Raw genomic sequence first — 17,734 nt, forward strand, 5'->3', positions numbered from 1 at the left:
AGAAAGTTAACATGGAGCCTGATTTATCAGGGCTGGCCATCTCCACTGACCAAATAAACATAATCATTGCAAATCTCGCCTTCTTTTTTGAGTGAGGAGTGCAGAAAAACCTAATCCATCCTCTCGGGAGTCGTAACTTGGGCCTGCTCTAAAAGCTCTTTTAACATCAGGAAGAGCATTAAGACCCAAATCTTTTTTTTTTTTTTTTTTGCGGTATGCAGGCCTCTCACTGTTGTGGCCTCTCCCGTTGCAGAGCACAGGCTCCGGATGCGCAGGCTCAGCGGCCATGGCTCACGGGCCCAGCCGCTCCGCGGCATATGGGATCCTCCCGGACCGGGACACGAACCCGTATCCCCTGCATCGGCAGGCGGACTCTCAACCACTGCGCCACCAGGGAGTCCCAGACCCAAATCTTTTAAAGGCCAATGAGAAAGTCATAAGAATTTTTTTTTTTTTAAACTAAAGTCAGGAATGAGGAATCCCTACTCTAAATTCAAGATCAGTACTCCAAAAATGTTGGCTACACTCACCATAAGGAATGACATTTATTCAGTGTTTCCCAGTGAAGTAAAACAGATCTGCTTCCTTTGATTTAACAAAGAGAAAGAAGCAAAGAAGGAGGGAAGGAAGGGAGAGAGGAAGGAAGAAGAAAGGAAGAGAGGAAGGTAATGAATTAAAAATGTAGCAAAAAAATGTAGCAGTTACATAAGAATCTGAAATAGCAAAGATGGCAAACAGTTTGCAAATAGCATGGTGATTTTTGGAGTGTATTTTCCTGTCTCCCTCATGGATGAAGAGGCTGATGAATATTCTATGCCAGACATACAGCACTTAGAATGTGAGGAAGGCACACATTATGCCCTTCCTGAGTTATGTGGTTCAATTCCACATTGGTAAACATTTCACCTATTCTAAAATCTAATCCACAGTATTAGACTTACTGCATTAATTATGGTTCTATTTAAACCAGATCAAATAAGAGGCAGGGTTTCCCTAAATAAGCTAGGCCTAATAAACTAAATACACCTGCCCCAACTTCTATCACCTCTGTCATCTATCTCCCGGGAGAGACTCAGAGTCATCAGAACACTCTCTTCCCCAAGGTTTGTTGGTCACAATTCCTAGACCTAATATGTCCCAAAATATAATCTTCCCCATGACCTAATATGTACCAAAGTATAATCTGTTTTGGAAAAGCTCTTCCTCCATTCCATGTAGGTATATTTGTTTCCCCAACTACTCTACTATAGACAGAAAGCTTTCTGAGGACAAAAAGGCTGCCTTTAATATTTTGCAGGTATATTCCCAAAGGGACTAGGGTAGCATTCTGCATATAATGGTCACTCACTGAATTTAAACTGGATGGTGGTGGAACAACGAACTTCACTTTATCTCCTTACTCATCCTGCACTTTTGTGGCCACTGAGCAAACTCAATCATGAAAAGGATGTTCAAATTGAGATTCCATCGACAAACTAAGTCTTCCCATTTGGAACAGAGGGTTGGCCTGCTACAGACCCAGCTCTCTCTGAGGACCTCCTATATAAGTTCTTTCCTGTATAATTTGAGAGCTTACTTCCCCTCCCCCCTCTAAATTATTTGTAGATAGATAACCTGAGTACTCATCTTTTTTCACACAGCACCACATACACCACATACAGTGCTTAGCTCATAGTAGGAACTCAGATATTGACCAATTCACTATTATTAGCTTTTCAAATCATGACTTCCGGAGGAACGTGGGAAATGGGGAAGGATCTGCTCATGAAACCCTAATCTTGGCTTAGCTTCTCGAACTCAACACAACAGACTGTCTAAGCTTAATGAATATTAGACCATAACAGACGTACATGTTCAGGGATCAAGACTGAATTTATGCAACATGCCTTTTTGTTGAAGTTTTACTGATTAAATGGTTGCACTTTTTTTTCTTTGGCCTCTAGACAATGGTTTCATTTGTGAATTCAAGTCCTTAATGGACTAAATTCGTTAAATGTTTTAACATTTACCATCTCTTCCAAAAAGAGGAAAAGAAATTGGCTTTCAGTGTGGCAAAGCATATTGTATATTTAAATAGGAGAATGGGAGTAGGAAGAAATATTTTAACCCATCCCAAGGGCATGGGATTCTTTCTCCACATTTCAACATTGTAAGAATTTAAGACAGACTCTAAGACTTACTACCACATGGAAGGTACTCAACACATTGATTACTGACATTGTTACCAATATTCTGCAGGTGATAATACGGCACCTAAAATCCCCTATGCCTTCACCTTTTTACCCTACAATACCTCTCCATCTATATAAACTTCATGTTGGCTGAGGGTCATGGCATATCTGCCCAGGGGAGACCTGGTTCATTGCTGATTCTCAACAAAAGGTGTATTGGCTCGTTCATTTCTTAGGCTCATTTTTAAAAAGCCAATATAAACAACCTCAATTATTTGCAATGCATGAGCAGGACGGCATTCTTACACACTAGCCTTACTTTATTATTTTTATACACTGACTTACATGACGACAAATTCACTTTCAGCTTCCCCTTTCCAGAAGCTAGTCTCTTATCTCCCTAGAGCGCGTATTCCCTGGTTCCGGGAACTGTCTGAGTTGGGATCAAACACAGGCGTTCACAAGCTTTGCAATATGAAATACTAATGAGGAAGGCGCTAAGCCTTAAGGGTTTCTTATCCCCCTGCGTTAACCCGCCGCTGAGAAGGGGGAATCAGGGAAGGACCACTGACCCAGCCGTTGGACCCTGTCCGCTTTCGCTCCTGCCACTTTGATCTTGCGCGTCTGCCTAATCAAGTTCATCTACTGCCGCGACTGCTCAGATTCAAAGAACATTAAATCGCTTGATTATCGGATGGTCATTTCCCTCTTCCCTCCACCCCTGATCTAATTTCCAAACACCAGTCTCTCGCCTCCCTCTCTAAACTTCCCATCAAAAGAGAATTAGTTCTTCCTTCTTACCCTCGTTTGATGTGCAAATGTCCTTCTCTTTGCACATTTTTCTCGTGGGGGCGGGGGGGAGGGGAAGAAGGGGGAAGGAATTGAACGAACTTAAAACCGAGGATCTCACCCCAAATCTGCAAACCGTGACTCTAAAGGGTTAATCAGCAACTTGCAAGGGCCACCTGGCCCTCTCACTGAGACGTTTTGGTAGAGACTTTGAATTACGGATCTGGTTGTATTTAATACTGAATATTATTTGTGTGCACAACAAAAAATAGTACTGGCGTAAAGAAGAAAGGAGACAAGTGGTTTTGCAGAGAATATCACAATGACTGGCTGAAAAGTATTTCAGATCCCAATGCCCCTACCCCTACTGCAAGGCAAGGGCACCCGAGTTCCTCCCACTTCCCGCATTTATTAAAGTTGTCTCCTCTAATGCTCACTGATTACCATCACCCCGAAGGTGAGCTGGGCAGGGGAACGACTGCGCAAGGGAGGGGCGGGGTGAAGAGTGTCAAAGGCTCCCCTTCATGTACACAAACACACCCCCTTCCAGCCCCTCCCAACGCTTTGAAATCCCAACCCGGCTTTGTTGTCTCCCCCCCGAGGGGCCGGAATGCTCACAGCCCACAGTATAAAGGCAGCCGCGGTGGCGGTGGCGGAGCAGAGCCCCGCAGTCAGGACTCTGGGACCGGTGGAGGCTCTCGGAACCCTGACTCTGCAGCTGCGCCAGCACAGCTTCGTGGGGACCAGGCTTGCAAAGCGACATTCCTCCTTTCTCTTTGTCTCCCTTGAGTCCTTCTGAGATGACGGCTCTGGGCACAGCGGGTGCTGCCCGGGTGTTGGTTACCCTAGTAGCTGCGGCTCTTTGCGGTCACTCTCTGTTCGGAGTCAGTGCCACCTTGAACTCGGTTCTTCTCAATTCCAACGCCATCAAGAACCTGCCCCCACCGCTGGGCGGCGCTGCCGGGCACCCAGGCTTCGCAGTCAGCGCTGCTCCAGGAATTCTGTTCGACGGCGGCAACAAGTACCAGACCATTGACAACTACCAGGTGAGAAGGGCCTTGGGGACCTGGGGACGCTGTGACCCTGAAGGGGTCTTATTGGGGGAGGAGGGCGTGGAACGTGCCGTGTGCAGTTCAAGGCGCATTTGGAAACTCTGCCTTTGGGAGCAGTGGGCGGCAGCAGCTTTTGGAGAGGTGGACAGAAAGGGACTGTGATGAGTCCAGGAGTGTGGTACCTGGCTGCCCAGGTGCCTCACCCTCTCCTGGCCCCCTTCCCGCAGCCGTACCCGTGCGCCGAGGACGAGGAGTGCAGCACCGATGAGTACTGCGCGAGTTCCACCCGCGGAGCGGGTGCGGGCGCGCAAATCTGCCTCTCCTGCAGGAAGCGCCGAAAACGCTGCATGCGTCACGCTATGTGCTGCCCTGGGAATTACTGCAAAAATGGTGAGTCGGGTAGCTTCCTTTCGGACTCAAACCATCCCGCGCTTGTGCGCCTACAGTTGGGAGACAATGCTCTCAGCTCTGAGAACGCTGTGGCACCACCTGCAAATGGGAGTTCAGCGTGCGAGGTTCCCCTGAAATGTTTCCAGGTTAGTGTTTAACCAGGGAGCAAAGAGACGTACAGAGATATTGGAGCTCCTTATCTCCCTTTGTGCCCCTCGATAACTTAACACGACGTCTTACCTCAGAGTGGGCCCTTCCATAAAAATTTGTCTAGAGAGAGCCTTCATACCATTTGAGAAAGAAGATGGGGAGGGAGGTGGAATTATACAGAGACCAAGGAAACCAGACTGGGCGTTTAGTTGCCTTTTCCATTTTTCTTACGGTGCCTCTCACAGCTCTGCCAGACTAGCCTCTCCCTCAAGACCCCTGTTCAAACTATTGTCAGTCAGAAGACAGAGTGATTTATCTGTGCTGGCCGTTCTTAAAGGAGATCTTGATGCCCTCACATCCTGGCTTCTCCATCCTTCTCTGCCTCTACCTCCTGCTACCTTAAAATAAGTACTCCTCCCCCCAACCACAGATCCACAAAAGTTTAATTTCTCAAAGAGGTAAACTCAGCCAAAGAAGTCTCCAGAAATAAACTTAAGGGTGGCGATCCTCCTTAGGACCCAGTAATACTCCGGGTGAACTAAATCTCTGTAATATAGAAATTATACAGTAAAGTAACTGGTGGTAAAGAGTGTAATCTTCCAGGCAGCAGGCATTGCATTTGCTTAACTTAATCTGGCAGTACCTATATAGCACCAAGGGCAGAGAAGTTATTTTTAAAAACAATTTTTTAAGTGACTGATTTTATTTTTCTTACCCCAAGGGTGATATTAAAATGGGCAGAAATTTCACTGCCACTACCGCAGTTGGTGGGAAAGTATTTTAAGGGGCTAGATTGGGGATGTTACATGTGAGTGCACAGTGTACAGACTGATGCTTCTGTCCTTCTGGGGAGGTTTGCTTTAACACTTGGAAGGAAGTTTGGCTTGTGTTTAAATTAACCTCACTACAGTGAGGTATCTCAAATTGGTGCAGGCATAACAGACTGCCACTGTCACAGCTATTAGCAGTAACAAATTACAGCTCAGGAGTTAATCACTATCTCCTGTGTCCTTAGGAATATGTATGCCTTCTGATCACAATCATTTCAATCGAGGAGAAATTGAGGAAACCATTATTGAAAGCTTTGGTAATGATCACAGCACCTTGGATGGGTACTCCAGAAGAACTACACTGTCTTCAAAAATGTATCATACCAAAGGTAGGTTAAAGTATCTAAAGACTCATTCTTTTTTGTTAGCACATCAGAAGTGTCTTTCATATCACCTTAATGAAATAACACAGGCTTAGCAGTGACCGTGTACTTTTGCTATTGTCTTCCTAGGACAAGAAGGTTCTGTCTGTCTCCGATCATCAGACTGTGCTACAGGGTTGTGTTGTGCTAGACATTTCTGGTCCAAGATCTGTAAACCTGTTCTCAAAGAAGGTCAAGTGTGCACCAAGCACAGGAGAAAAGGCTCTCACGGGCTGGAGATATTCCAGCGTTGTTACTGTGGAGAAGGTCTGTCTTGCCGGATACAGAAAGATCACCATCAAGCCAGTAATTCTTCTAGGCTTCACACCTGTCAGAGACACTAAGCCAGCTGTCTGAACACAGTGGACTCCATTTACATAATATATGCTATGAAAACTGTTTGTGACTTTTGTGAGCTCAATCCTTAAGGATGTACAAATTCTGTGGTTACAGTTAAGCATTCCAATAATACCTTCTGAAAATCTGGAGTGTAAGAACTTTGTTTCTTTGTGGAACTCCCCTGTCATTGATTGCAGTAAATTACTGTGTTGTAAATTTTCAGTGTGGCACTTACCTGTAAATGCAACAAAACTTTTAATTATTTTTCTAAACGTGCTGCATTGTCTATTGTTCCTTTTGTTATGTAAATGTTTGTATACATTGTTATCTTGATTCTGATAAATACTCTATATTGAAATAAATACTTTCAGCCTATTCCATATTGAATTGAAATAAATACTTTCAGCTTATACTTCTTAAATGCAAAACCCTTTCCCCTTTTAATTCTGGAATCTAGAATGTAAGGAGCTTTTGGAATGACAAGTGATAGGTATGTAAGATTTATCATGAAAATATTAGCTTATTTTCCAAAATGTACTCTCTCAGTGCTTAGATTATATTTATCTCTAGGCTGTGATAGTCCTTGAAATAAAATTTAACTTTTAATACCATGAAATATTACAAGTATAAATTAATTTTGGCAGTGTGATCTTAGAGGGCTGTTATGTGTGTGGTGTGTGTGTTTGCGTGTGTGTAAATACAGTTGACAAATACATGCAGATTTTGTACCAAATTAGTCAATTTGAAGTATCTTAAATACTACTTCATGCCAGGAAGACTTGGTTCCAATTACTTTGATTTTTAAATAATTATTACCTAAAAATCACAAATCCTCTCTCATTTCGTTCTTTGATTCTCTTGATAGATGAACTGAATATTTCAGTTTTTGCTCAACCAGAAATCTGTTCATTGGAAGAGGATAGGGGTATATTGTTTAAAAGAAAACCCATAGAAATGAAGTCTAAACTGGCTTTGTGTTTTGCCAACTTTGATACTGACAAATCTGATACCGGGGAAGGAGAGAGCAAATGTCCCAGTTTACACTTATCCTGTAATATTCAAACATCTACATCAAAACCACAAAATGCTGGGTTTAAGGGACTCCAGAGGACAGTGACTGATAAATTGTCTAAAAAGTTTCCTTAAATAACACAGATGTCCTAGAATGTTTGTTGTTTTTGTATTCCCGGAAGTGGTTCAATTTCAAGGAGTTTTGCCAACAGGACACAAGAGTTGGTTGGTTCTTCCCTGAGAAGGGAAATGGCAGGATGTCTGCTGTTACATTCCTTTTGTTTGGAAGTTTCGGCTTCCTCACCCTGGAGAAACTTTCTTTTTCTACATGTGCTAGTTTGCTGATGTGCCAGGAAGGCCAGTTCTAAGGCCTGCCATCTCCAATAAAGCACAACAGAGGAGAGGAAACAGGAAACCCTTTTTTCGAAAAGAAGAAAGAAGAGCCTCTGTTTCAGGAGGGGAGAGGAGGAATCACTTAAAGGGCCTTGGCTGTGGGATTCCTTCATTTATGCCGGAACTGGCCGTGACCAGAGATGCTCCACCTCTGCACATGTTAGCACATCAGCCCTGGTTCTAGCCCTCCTTGCAGCCCATTGCATGACGCAGATGGGAGAATGAGAAACCAACCAAGGGGGGATGACTCTTCTTCCTATCCAGCTGAGGACTTAGGAAGAGATATCAAAAAGAAATTCTGCACATTTATAAAGGTGAAAAAAAGAATATAAAAAAACTGTAGTTACTTTATTAGCTAGTAATGGAGGCTGGAAGATGGAAGTCAGGTACAATACAAAATCAAAAGAGGATCATTTAAGGAATCTCAAACATTTTAGATAGTGGCTGCTGAAACTTGAATATTATTTTACTTTTAAACAATTTATTTGAATGGAAAATACATGAACTTGGGAATGCATTCACAAAGCATTTTATCAAATGGTAGCATACTCTATACACTGCCCTGTACCTTGCACTTTTTATTTTACATCCTTGCAGATTATTCTGTGTAATACATAGAGAGGTATCTCATTCCTTTTAATGGTTGCCTTAAAGAGTGTAGTATGTTGGAATGGCTATACTGTAATTTAAAGAGTCATTATTGAGAGACATTTAAACTGTTGCCAGTGTTTTTGTTATAACAAATATTGTGCCATCAGTATAGATTCTGTGTGTGTCTTCATGTGCTGATATAGTTGGAGGATAAGATAATGACTCATTTTTGTAGGAAAATCCAAATATAAAAAGCATGCTTGCTGTAGCTACTCATAAGGGGTGGCATGGGCAAAATGACAAGATGTCTGTTTATCACTGATCTAGTGATGATTAAACTCTTGCTAAATTGTGTCAAAAAAGAGGAAGAGGAAAGAGGTTTATCCTATCAATTTTACAGTAAATAGTAATCTGTAGCATTCAGTTAAAGGTAGACTTGTTAGGATTAATCTCCAAAATATACAAGCAGCTCATGCAGCTCAATATCAAAAAAAAAAACAATCCAATCCAAAAATGGGCAGAAGATCTAAATAGACATTTCTCCAAAGAAGATATACAGATTGCCAACAAACACATGAAAGGATGCTCAACATCACTAATCATTAGAGAAATGCAAATCAAAATTACAATGAGGTATCACCTCACACCAGTCAGAATGGCCATCATCAAAAAATCTACAAACAATAAAGCCTGGAGAGGGTGTGGAGAAAAGGGAACCCTCTTGCACTGTTCGTGGGAATGTAAATTGATACAGTCACTATAGAGAACAGTATGGAGGTTCCTCAAAGAACAAAAATAGAACTACCATACGACCCAGCAATCCCACTACTAGGCATATACCTTGAGAAAACCATAATTGAAAAAAAGTCGTGTACCACAATGTTCATTGCAGCTCTATTTACAATAGCCAGGACATGGAAGCAACCTAAGTGTCCATCATCGGATGAATGGATAAAGAAGATGTGGCACATATATACAATGGAATATTACTCAGCCATAAAAAGAAGTGAAATTGAGTTATTTGTAGTGAGGTGGATGGACCTAAAGTCTGCCATACAGAGTGAAGTAAGTCAGAAAGAGAAAAACAAATACTGCGTGCTAACATATATATATATATATGGAATCTTAAAAAAAAAAACAGTGGTTCTGAAGAACATAGGGGCAGAACAGGAATAAAGACACAGACATAGAGAATGGACTTGAGGACATGGGGAGGGGGAAGGGTAAGCTGTGACAAAGTAAGAGTGGCATGGACATATATACACTACCAAATGTAAAATAGATAGCTAGTGGGAAGCAGCTGCATAGCACAGGGAGATCAACTCGGTGCTTTGTGTCCACCTAGAGGGGTGGGATAGGGAGGGTGGGAGGGAGATGCAAGAGGGAGGAGATATGGAGATGTATGTATATGTATAGCTGATTCACTTTGTTATACAGCAGAAACGAACACACCATTGTAAAGCAATTATACTTCAATAAAGATGTTAAAAATAGTAGACTTGTTCTAATTCCTTTGATTTTAAAATAATTATTAAATAAAGTTACAAACAAGTCATTTCCCCATCCCTTTTTTCTTGTTTTGCTAGGAGTTAAATATTTCAAATTTTGTTTAACCTGAAATCTACTGATAGGAATGAAGATGGGAATATACTGTTTAAAAGAAAAATACAGACATGCAGCCTAAATATGACTGTTCATATTTCAGCAGATCAAAACACTTTACGGACTTTTCCCATGGTAAATCAAATTGCATTAATTCAATCATGGAATTAGTAACATAATTATACAGTTAGAAATTGTATCAGTTTCAGTATTTCTATTGCATGGCCAAATTAGGACTCATTGTCACTTATGAAAATTTCAGATAAAATCATTAAAATTTCCTTCACTGACTGGATCATCTATCATGTTACTGCCTTTTTTTTTATAGTCTCGAAGAAAAATGGATGATGCTACCATTAGGTTTGTAAAATGTGTTCCACTGAGTTCTATATTACAATTTTCATACTTTCTAAATTACTACTGAGTACAATACCAAAATATAAAATAAATACATTATTTATCTCCACACTGAAGAAACAGAAAATAAAGAATCTCCATACAAATGTACAAATGTGTGTATATATGTGGGCCTTTATGTTTGTTCTAATGTTAACTGCTTAGAAACAGTCAAATCAATAATCAGAGACTATGGACTTCCCTGGTGGCATAGTAGTTAGGAGCCTGCCTGCCAATGCAGGGGGCACGGGTTCGAGCCTTTGTCCGGGAGGATCCCACATGCCACGGAGTAACTGGGACCGTGTGCCACAACTACTGAGCCTGAACTCTAGAGCCTGTGAGCCACAACTGCTGAGCCCACGTGCCACAACTACTGAAGTCCATACACCTAGAGCCCATACTCCACAGCAGGAGGGGCCACCACAATAAGAAGCCCACGCACTGCAAGGAATGGTAGCCCCCGCTCACCGCAACTAGAGAAAGCCTGCGTGCAGCAACAACGAAGAACCAACACAACCAAAAATAAATAAATAAAATAAAATAAACACATTTAAAAAAATAATCAGAGACTACAATCTGGATAATGCTAGATAATTTTAATTCAATTAACGTGTATTGAGCCTTTGGTATTCAATAGGTACTATCCTAACATCTGAAACAACGTACATAATATGCTAACTTCAAAGAACTCACCATTTAGCAAGAGATGACAAACAACTATTAGTGCTGGGGGTTGGTTTAATATAGTGGTTTGAGACATAGCACCTGTAATCAGATAGACTTGGGATGGAATCATGGCTCCCTCTGCTTCCACTAATGATGTTGGGCAAAGGATAGAACCTCATTAATAATATGGAGTGAATGCCAACTTTAGAGTGTTGATGTGAGAATCATGCATACATTATAATAACATAGCATTATGTGTAGTTTATAGTAAGCACTCAATTTTAGGTCTTCACTATTGAAAAAACATAAGTAATGATAAGATATTGTATCATATATACGAATACCTAACAACAGATTAAAAGTAATTAAATCGGTCTATAGGTGCTCTGTTAAAGCTTCAGGGAAGCAATGGTATTTGAACTGTCTTCTTTTCAAGGCCCTTTTATTTCAAGGAAGAGAAATCACTTAAACTAGAGAAAGTAAAAAAGGATACATGGATTGGAATGCTACCTCTTATGAAAATCAGTATGGAAACCATTCTGCAGACTGGCTTCATAGCTTGCTAATGATTTCTGCTGTACTGTAATTTTCACACATCTAAGGCTTGACAAAGTGGCATATATTCTGTCCCCAGTAAAAGTGACCTTCAGGTTCAGCTCTGCTCAGCAAACTTCTTAGCCTCTCAGCAACTATTCCAGATTCCTCGGCAAGCGTTTTGATTAGCGCAGCTTTGTTCAGGTGTTCACCTCTGGTGCACTTGGCTAGCTTGGTTACCCAGATCCTACAATATAAACACGGCTGACTATGTCCAGTCCACCTTTCATAGGAAGGAACTTTGGTAGTTCTATGAGGAGTGTGTAGGAACAGGCACCACGTGTCACATCTACCACATATAGTTTTAAAGAATGAGAAGGAGGGCTTCCCTGGTGGAGCAGTGGTTGGGAGTCCGCCTGCCGATGCAGGGGATGCTGGTTCGTGCCCCAGTCTGGGAAGATCCCACATGCCACAGAGTGGCTGGGCCTGTGAACCATGGCCGCTGAGCCTGCGCCTCCGGAGCCTGTGCTCCGCAACGGGAGAGATCACAACAGTGAGAGGCCCGCGTACCGCGCAAAAAAAAAAAAAAAAAAAAGAATGAGAAGGAGCTCACAAAGAAAAGAAAGGGTATTGGAGGCAGAGGAAGCAATGTGAGCCAAATTAAAAAGCTACAAAAAATAAAAATACATACTGTATTTTTTTAAAAGTGCAATGATCCACTGTGGCTAGTATGTGGGGTACCTGGGAGAAGTATGACTTTGCTGATTTTTTTTTAATTTGTTATAAAGGAAAGAAGAAAGGTAAAAACTCTTCATTTTCAGCAACAGTTACCATATTAGGTGAAAGTGGAGCTGAAGGCAATGTTTGAGACATACTTTGTCTTAAAAGATTACTAGACTGTCTTTGCAAGTCGTGGTGATTATTTTGCCAAAAAAAGTTACAAAATAAGAATACTATTTACTTCATTTCCAGCACGAGTTGTTATATTACATGGAGTTGAAGATAAAGAAATTATATTTGAGACAATTCTGTTTTTGACTGATGTAATTAATACACAGCTTTCACAAATCATGGATTTTTTTTTGCCAAAGAAGTTATAAATTAAAATCATGACAGTCTCTATTATAAATGTAAAATTACATTTGAAGGCCAGTGATAATCGACCCCCTGCAATTATAAACTATTAAACAAATTCTAATAACAGTAAAATTGGCAGAAGACATGAAGCATGTCTGAGCATGATAACACCATGTTATACTTCAGTCTTTCACACTAACTTTATCCTGATGAGCAAAATTTACTTTTTAAAAGAGTGATACTTTTGTAACATTTCAAATAACTGTGAGATTCTGAAGTTCAAATTAAAAGGAGATGGTAATAATTAGTCTCGGCAGAGGGGCAGAAAACAGGACACTCATACACCACTGGTAGGAACTGCAATTTGCTTTACCTTTCTGAAAGGCAATTTGGCAAGTGTTTCTAAAATCTGAAAATTCTTTGATGCAGCATTTTAATTTTCAGAAATTTTAAGAACAGAATCATGAGTGTCTAGAAAAATTCATCTGCAGTGACATAATAGCACAAATTAAAAATGAATTGTATCCAACGAGAGAACTGTTCAGATAAATTATGATATGTCCCCAAAATATTCTGCAATCATCAAACTTATCTGGAGAAATGTTCCTAATTCTTCATGTGAGAATGTTTTAAAAAATCATATTACAGAACATACATAATATTATCAGAGTTACATCAGATATGTTAGTCTAGATGGCCATATCTGGAAGATAGGATTGTGAGAACTATTTAACCATTCTTTTCATTGTTTTCCATTTTTCTATAACAATCAGGCAAGATATTACTATTAGCAGAAAATCTAAACTAAAACTTGCGTTCTCCTCATAAACTTTTGGACATATTAGGCAGATATCTTGATGAACCCCATTCTGATTAGGGAAGTTACTAGCAGTGCAGAGTTTCTCCTTCCTGAATTTCCCAGAAGGTACAGAAAAGAATATCCTCCCCTTAAGGACCAAATTCTTTTCCATTCAAGGAATACTGACTGGGAGAACCTTATCTGGTATAGAGAAGAAACCAAGTATTTGTTGAATGAAGGAATAATAAGAAAAATAGGAATATTTGTACAAATTTCAGTAAAATTATAAATTAATCTTACAGGCAGGGGGACTGGATTTTATAACTAGCCTAAACAGAAAGCTAGAGACAACAAAGAAGATGGAAATTCTTTATTCAGAGATCTCTGCACATTTCACAGTTTTATTACCAGTCTTGATTATCTTTTTGATCAAGTGGGACTAAGTGCTATGTCTGACACTCAGTCAGCATATTTCAGAACATGTTTAAAACAAGTAAAAAAGCTAGAACTTCCACTTTTCTAAGGATGGGTCACTTTTTGGCAAAATTCAGAAACTAGCCAATGGTTTTCTTATATTAACACTTCATTCAGCAACTTTCTCCTTGTCACTCACATCATCCCTGTCCCTTTAAGAATCCCTATTCCTATCTCCATAGTTTTCATCCATCCTTTCTCATCTATTCCCTTACTCTTTCCATAAGACTCACAATGTCTTACTTGTATTTTCCATTCTGATTACCTAACATTTTTTTTTTGCAGCTGCATTCTCCCAGACCTTTCCTTTCAGACCTTGTGTCTGAAACTGTAATCTATTCACCAAATCAGTTTTCCTTTCCTCCTAAGCACGTTTCCCAGCCTTCTTTGCAGCCACGTGACTGACCTTGGCCAACGGGATGTTTGCCTGAAGACACTGCACTAGCTTCTCCTCCATCTGCGGATCTCTGGGGAGATAATGTCAGCCTTGCAATTCAGTGGAAGAGCCACTGTCGGCCTGCATTTCTAAACAGTAGCAGGAGCAAATTGCCCTGCCCCCATCCTCCACTTGCATGAGCAAGAAATAAACTTTGTGATATGCCACTGAGATTTAGGGGGTTTTGTTTTACTTTAATACGCAGTTTTACCTTCCTCCTTCCTTCCCTTTGTTCTCCAAAACGCTACCATTCTGTCATTGGTCTGATAAACGATAAGTGCATGAAACTGTGGGGTACAAAGGAATCCATACTGTTACCATTTATATGAGAATGTGAAAGCATGCACCGTTGTGCTTGACCAGCAGTAGGAATTCAATTAATATTTTTACTTTTTCATAACTGGGGACTGCACAAATAAAACCTCCTCCCAACTAAGCAATACAATTGGCAGGAAATGATCATGATGGAAACTTTTGAGAGCATCTTTCAGGTTCCAAAGACTAATTTAAGTGTTCCACATATATTTATTTCATTCTCACAGTACCTCTATGAGAGAGGTATGTTTATTACTCCTATTTTAAAGATGAGGAAACAGAAATTAAGAAAGCTTAAGGTGTTGACCTGAGGTCATGAAGCTACTAAGTTACAGTCAGAATTTGAAATCAGAAAGTCTGCTCCAAACTTTAGGCTCTTAACCACTACCAATAGGGTTGGGTATTCAACCATTTAAAGTTTCTGTATCCCTTAAGCTATTTAATAGTATATTTAAAATAAGCTAAAGATTTATCTGGTGACTTAGAACATACAGTACCTCAAGTTTCTGAATTGAAAAAGTTTTTTGAAATTCTACTTAAAGATACATTTGAATGTAATAACCTATATGGTCTTTCTTGTGTATTTAAATGAAAGAAAAAGGAGTCAAAGGTTAAACTAATAAAACTGTAAAACTGCTTTAAAGTTAAAAATTATAATCTTTCTTGATTGGAGAAATAGTTTAATGAATTACCAGAAAAGTTTAGGCACTGTTAGATTTTTATGCTATTTCTCCCATCTAAGAGAATGCTTTCTACACAGTAATATAATTACATTATGGTAAAAATCCTTGCATTTAAGTCCAGTTTCAAACCACCTACACACAATGTGTACTATTTCACAAATGTTGTTCTTGCATTCTGTTTACAGTTGCTTTTCCTTTAAGTCCATCCTTCAAATTATACCTTGTATGGTAACAGCAAATGATAACCATAAATGTAGTTATTTATTAACAGATGAGGGCTGAGTGGTTTCAACTTCCAGAAGAAGAAAAAATCTGGTATAATTATATCACAGATTCATCCTAAAGAGCTAAAAATAGCTCACACATGTGCACGCACACACACACACACACACACACACAAATACCTAAGTTCAGTGTTTAAGTGATTTTTTTTCTTAGAGCACAAAATTGACAAACTCACAGCTTTGAGGTAGAACCTGGAGTCAGGGTTGAATTTTTGCATAGCTTTAGGTCTTAGGATAGTGCCTGACACAAGTACGAGAGTAATAAGTGGTTGTTCTTCTACAACTGTGCGTTGACTCCAATGTGGAAGAGTTTTCAGTGTGTCCTTGTATGAAAACTATTTCAGCCCACTTGTTAATTCAGGATGCTATAATTACATCATGATGGTGCTGTGTCTTGTGCCATCAGGAAGGGATTTTCCAAGCCAGTTCAGATTCAATTAGAAGTCAAGGTATTGAATTTTAGCCCTATATATGCTCCTCATTACATTTCAAAAGGGATGATCATTTTATAGCTTTCTTAGGTAAGTGGTTTCTAAACTCAGCTCACCATCTGAAACACCTGAGATATTTTTAAAACTACAGATAACTGGGCCCCTTACAAGAGCTACTGAATCAATATCTCTTGGTATTAGATCTATGCATTTTTTAAAGCCCTTCCATTGACTGATATCGTACATCTAATTTTGGAACCCACTGCTACATGTCCTTTAATCAAAATTACTTTGAACAGAATAACCAAGTGGAAAGAACGGAGCTATTGGTTGAGCACTCATACACCAGTACTTGAACTTGGGTATTATATCATTTCATGTGATTCACTCAGCAACCCTAGCAGCTGTATATACATGTTCACTATATCAACAAGGCAATGAGACAAGGAGATGCTGAGAGGTAAACTGATGTCCTTAACGTCGCACAGCTAGGAAGTGGCAGAGTGATGACTGAGAGCTGGACGCTTATGGTCCCAAAGGCCACTTTATGTCAATGGTGATAAAAATGCTAACTTTAATTTTTTTTTTTTTTTTTTTTAGGTGTCAGAGTTAACTTTGTACGTTTGCAGACACTCCTTTGAGAAAACTCACTTTTACTGAATTTCAAACATGGATGACAGAAACAAACAAACAAAAATGAAAACCCTTCACTGGAGTCACCCCCAGTTTCTTGTAATACCAATTTTGTCTCATGAAGTCCCAGCTTCCTTCTCAGGGAAGCCTTCCTTGTCCCACCATTTATTACAGGCCAAGTCAGATGTTTCATGTTCTCTCATAAGTTCTTTCGCATAGCTCTTATGACAATGCTAATAAGCTGTTTTATATTTATTTATTAAAGTGGATTTCTTCCTCATTAAACTGTAGACTTCATGAGTACAAGGATCCTGCTCATCTTTCTACCCACAGCACCCAGTTCAGGGCTTACTCCATAGTACTTATTCATTAAGGCCTTGTTGAATGAATCAACAAACTCCTGTGCTCTTTCCCCTTAATGGATGTCTATTATTTGTAATGTACATAAATATACCAAAAGGTTCAGTAACTATATCATTTTTTCTATAATAGGACTATTTAAGAGCATTAAATAAGAGTTTTAATTACCTAATTACAAAGAATTAGGTAATTAAAGTTAACTCAAATAAAATTATTAACTCATAATTAACTAATAATTAAATCAAATTTAGACAAAAATTACTTTTGATTTACATTATTTGTCATTGTTTTGGGACTTATATTACAGAAATATAATCTGATCAAAACCAGGAATTAATCACAAAGCATTAAAATACGCATTAATAATTTCTTCTGTCGTAAAGTAGTCTCATGTACTTTGCTTGTATAATGATTAGATGGTTTTGAGAAGAACCTGATGAATGGCTTGACTTTTTCTGGCTTTCATAAAAAGAAATTTTACTTTCTGTTGTAATTCACATTCATTGAGACAAAGTAACCACAGAGATCCCTCTGGCCTCACTTGTTCCTGTAATCTGACCATAAAACAGATATTTTCATTATTAAAGAATCTATCTTTCAAGTAAGATAGAATGATAGATTCAACACCTGGATTGAAACTCAGACAATAGCCCCAAATACATTAAAACAAATTCTGTGGGTGCCATTAATCAGTGGTTCCCAATTATTTCCTTCACATTGGGATCACCTGGAAAGCTTTAAAAATTACAAATGCCCGTGACACTTCCCCCAGACTGTGATTGATTGGTCTGAGGTGTGACATCAGTTTTGGAATTTTGACAGGTGATTCTAATGGGGACAGGTTTGGGAACCATTATTATTAGTTTTTCCTCTTCAGACAAAGTAGCAGAAGTATTGATGTTTCCACCCTAATGTTGAAATAGATTTGTAGAATGCCATGTTAACTCTGAAACTGGAATTTAGACC

General features: G+C 39.5%; 1 protein-coding gene across 1 annotated transcript; it reads left to right on the forward strand.

Annotated features, from left to right (window-relative positions):
- Window positions 1–3,681: 3,681 nt before the first annotated feature.
- Window positions 3,682–6,355, forward strand: DKK1 (dickkopf WNT signaling pathway inhibitor 1). Its single transcript, XM_081247231.1, has 4 exons — window positions 3,682–4,006; window positions 4,240–4,402; window positions 5,568–5,711; window positions 5,835–6,355. Exons 1-4 carry the CDS (start codon window positions 3,761–3,763, stop codon window positions 6,086–6,088), a joined length of 807 nt encoding a protein of 268 aa, XP_081103357.1. The 5' UTR covers window positions 3,682–3,760; the 3' UTR covers window positions 6,089–6,355.
- Window positions 6,356–17,734: the final 11,379 nt, after the last annotated feature.

This window comes from Mesoplodon bidens (genome assembly GCF_964165515.1).
Source record: "Mesoplodon bidens genome assembly, chromosome: 1".
NCBI lineage: Eukaryota > Metazoa > Chordata > Mammalia > Artiodactyla > Ziphiidae > Mesoplodon > Mesoplodon bidens.

Bases quoted from the DNA above. Each gene is read 5' to 3' on its own strand.
- DKK1 (XM_081247231.1), top strand. From the start codon at position 3,761: ATGACGGCTCTGGGCACAGCGGGTGCTGCCCGGGTGTTGGTTACCCTA. The intron at 4,007-4,239 runs GTGAGAAGGGCC...CCCTTCCCGCAG, and splicing joins AGACCATTGACAACTACCAG to CCGTACCCGTGCGCCGAGGA. The intron at 5,712-5,834 runs GTAGGTTAAAGT...TTGTCTTCCTAG, and splicing joins AAAAATGTATCATACCAAAG to GACAAGAAGGTTCTGTCTGT.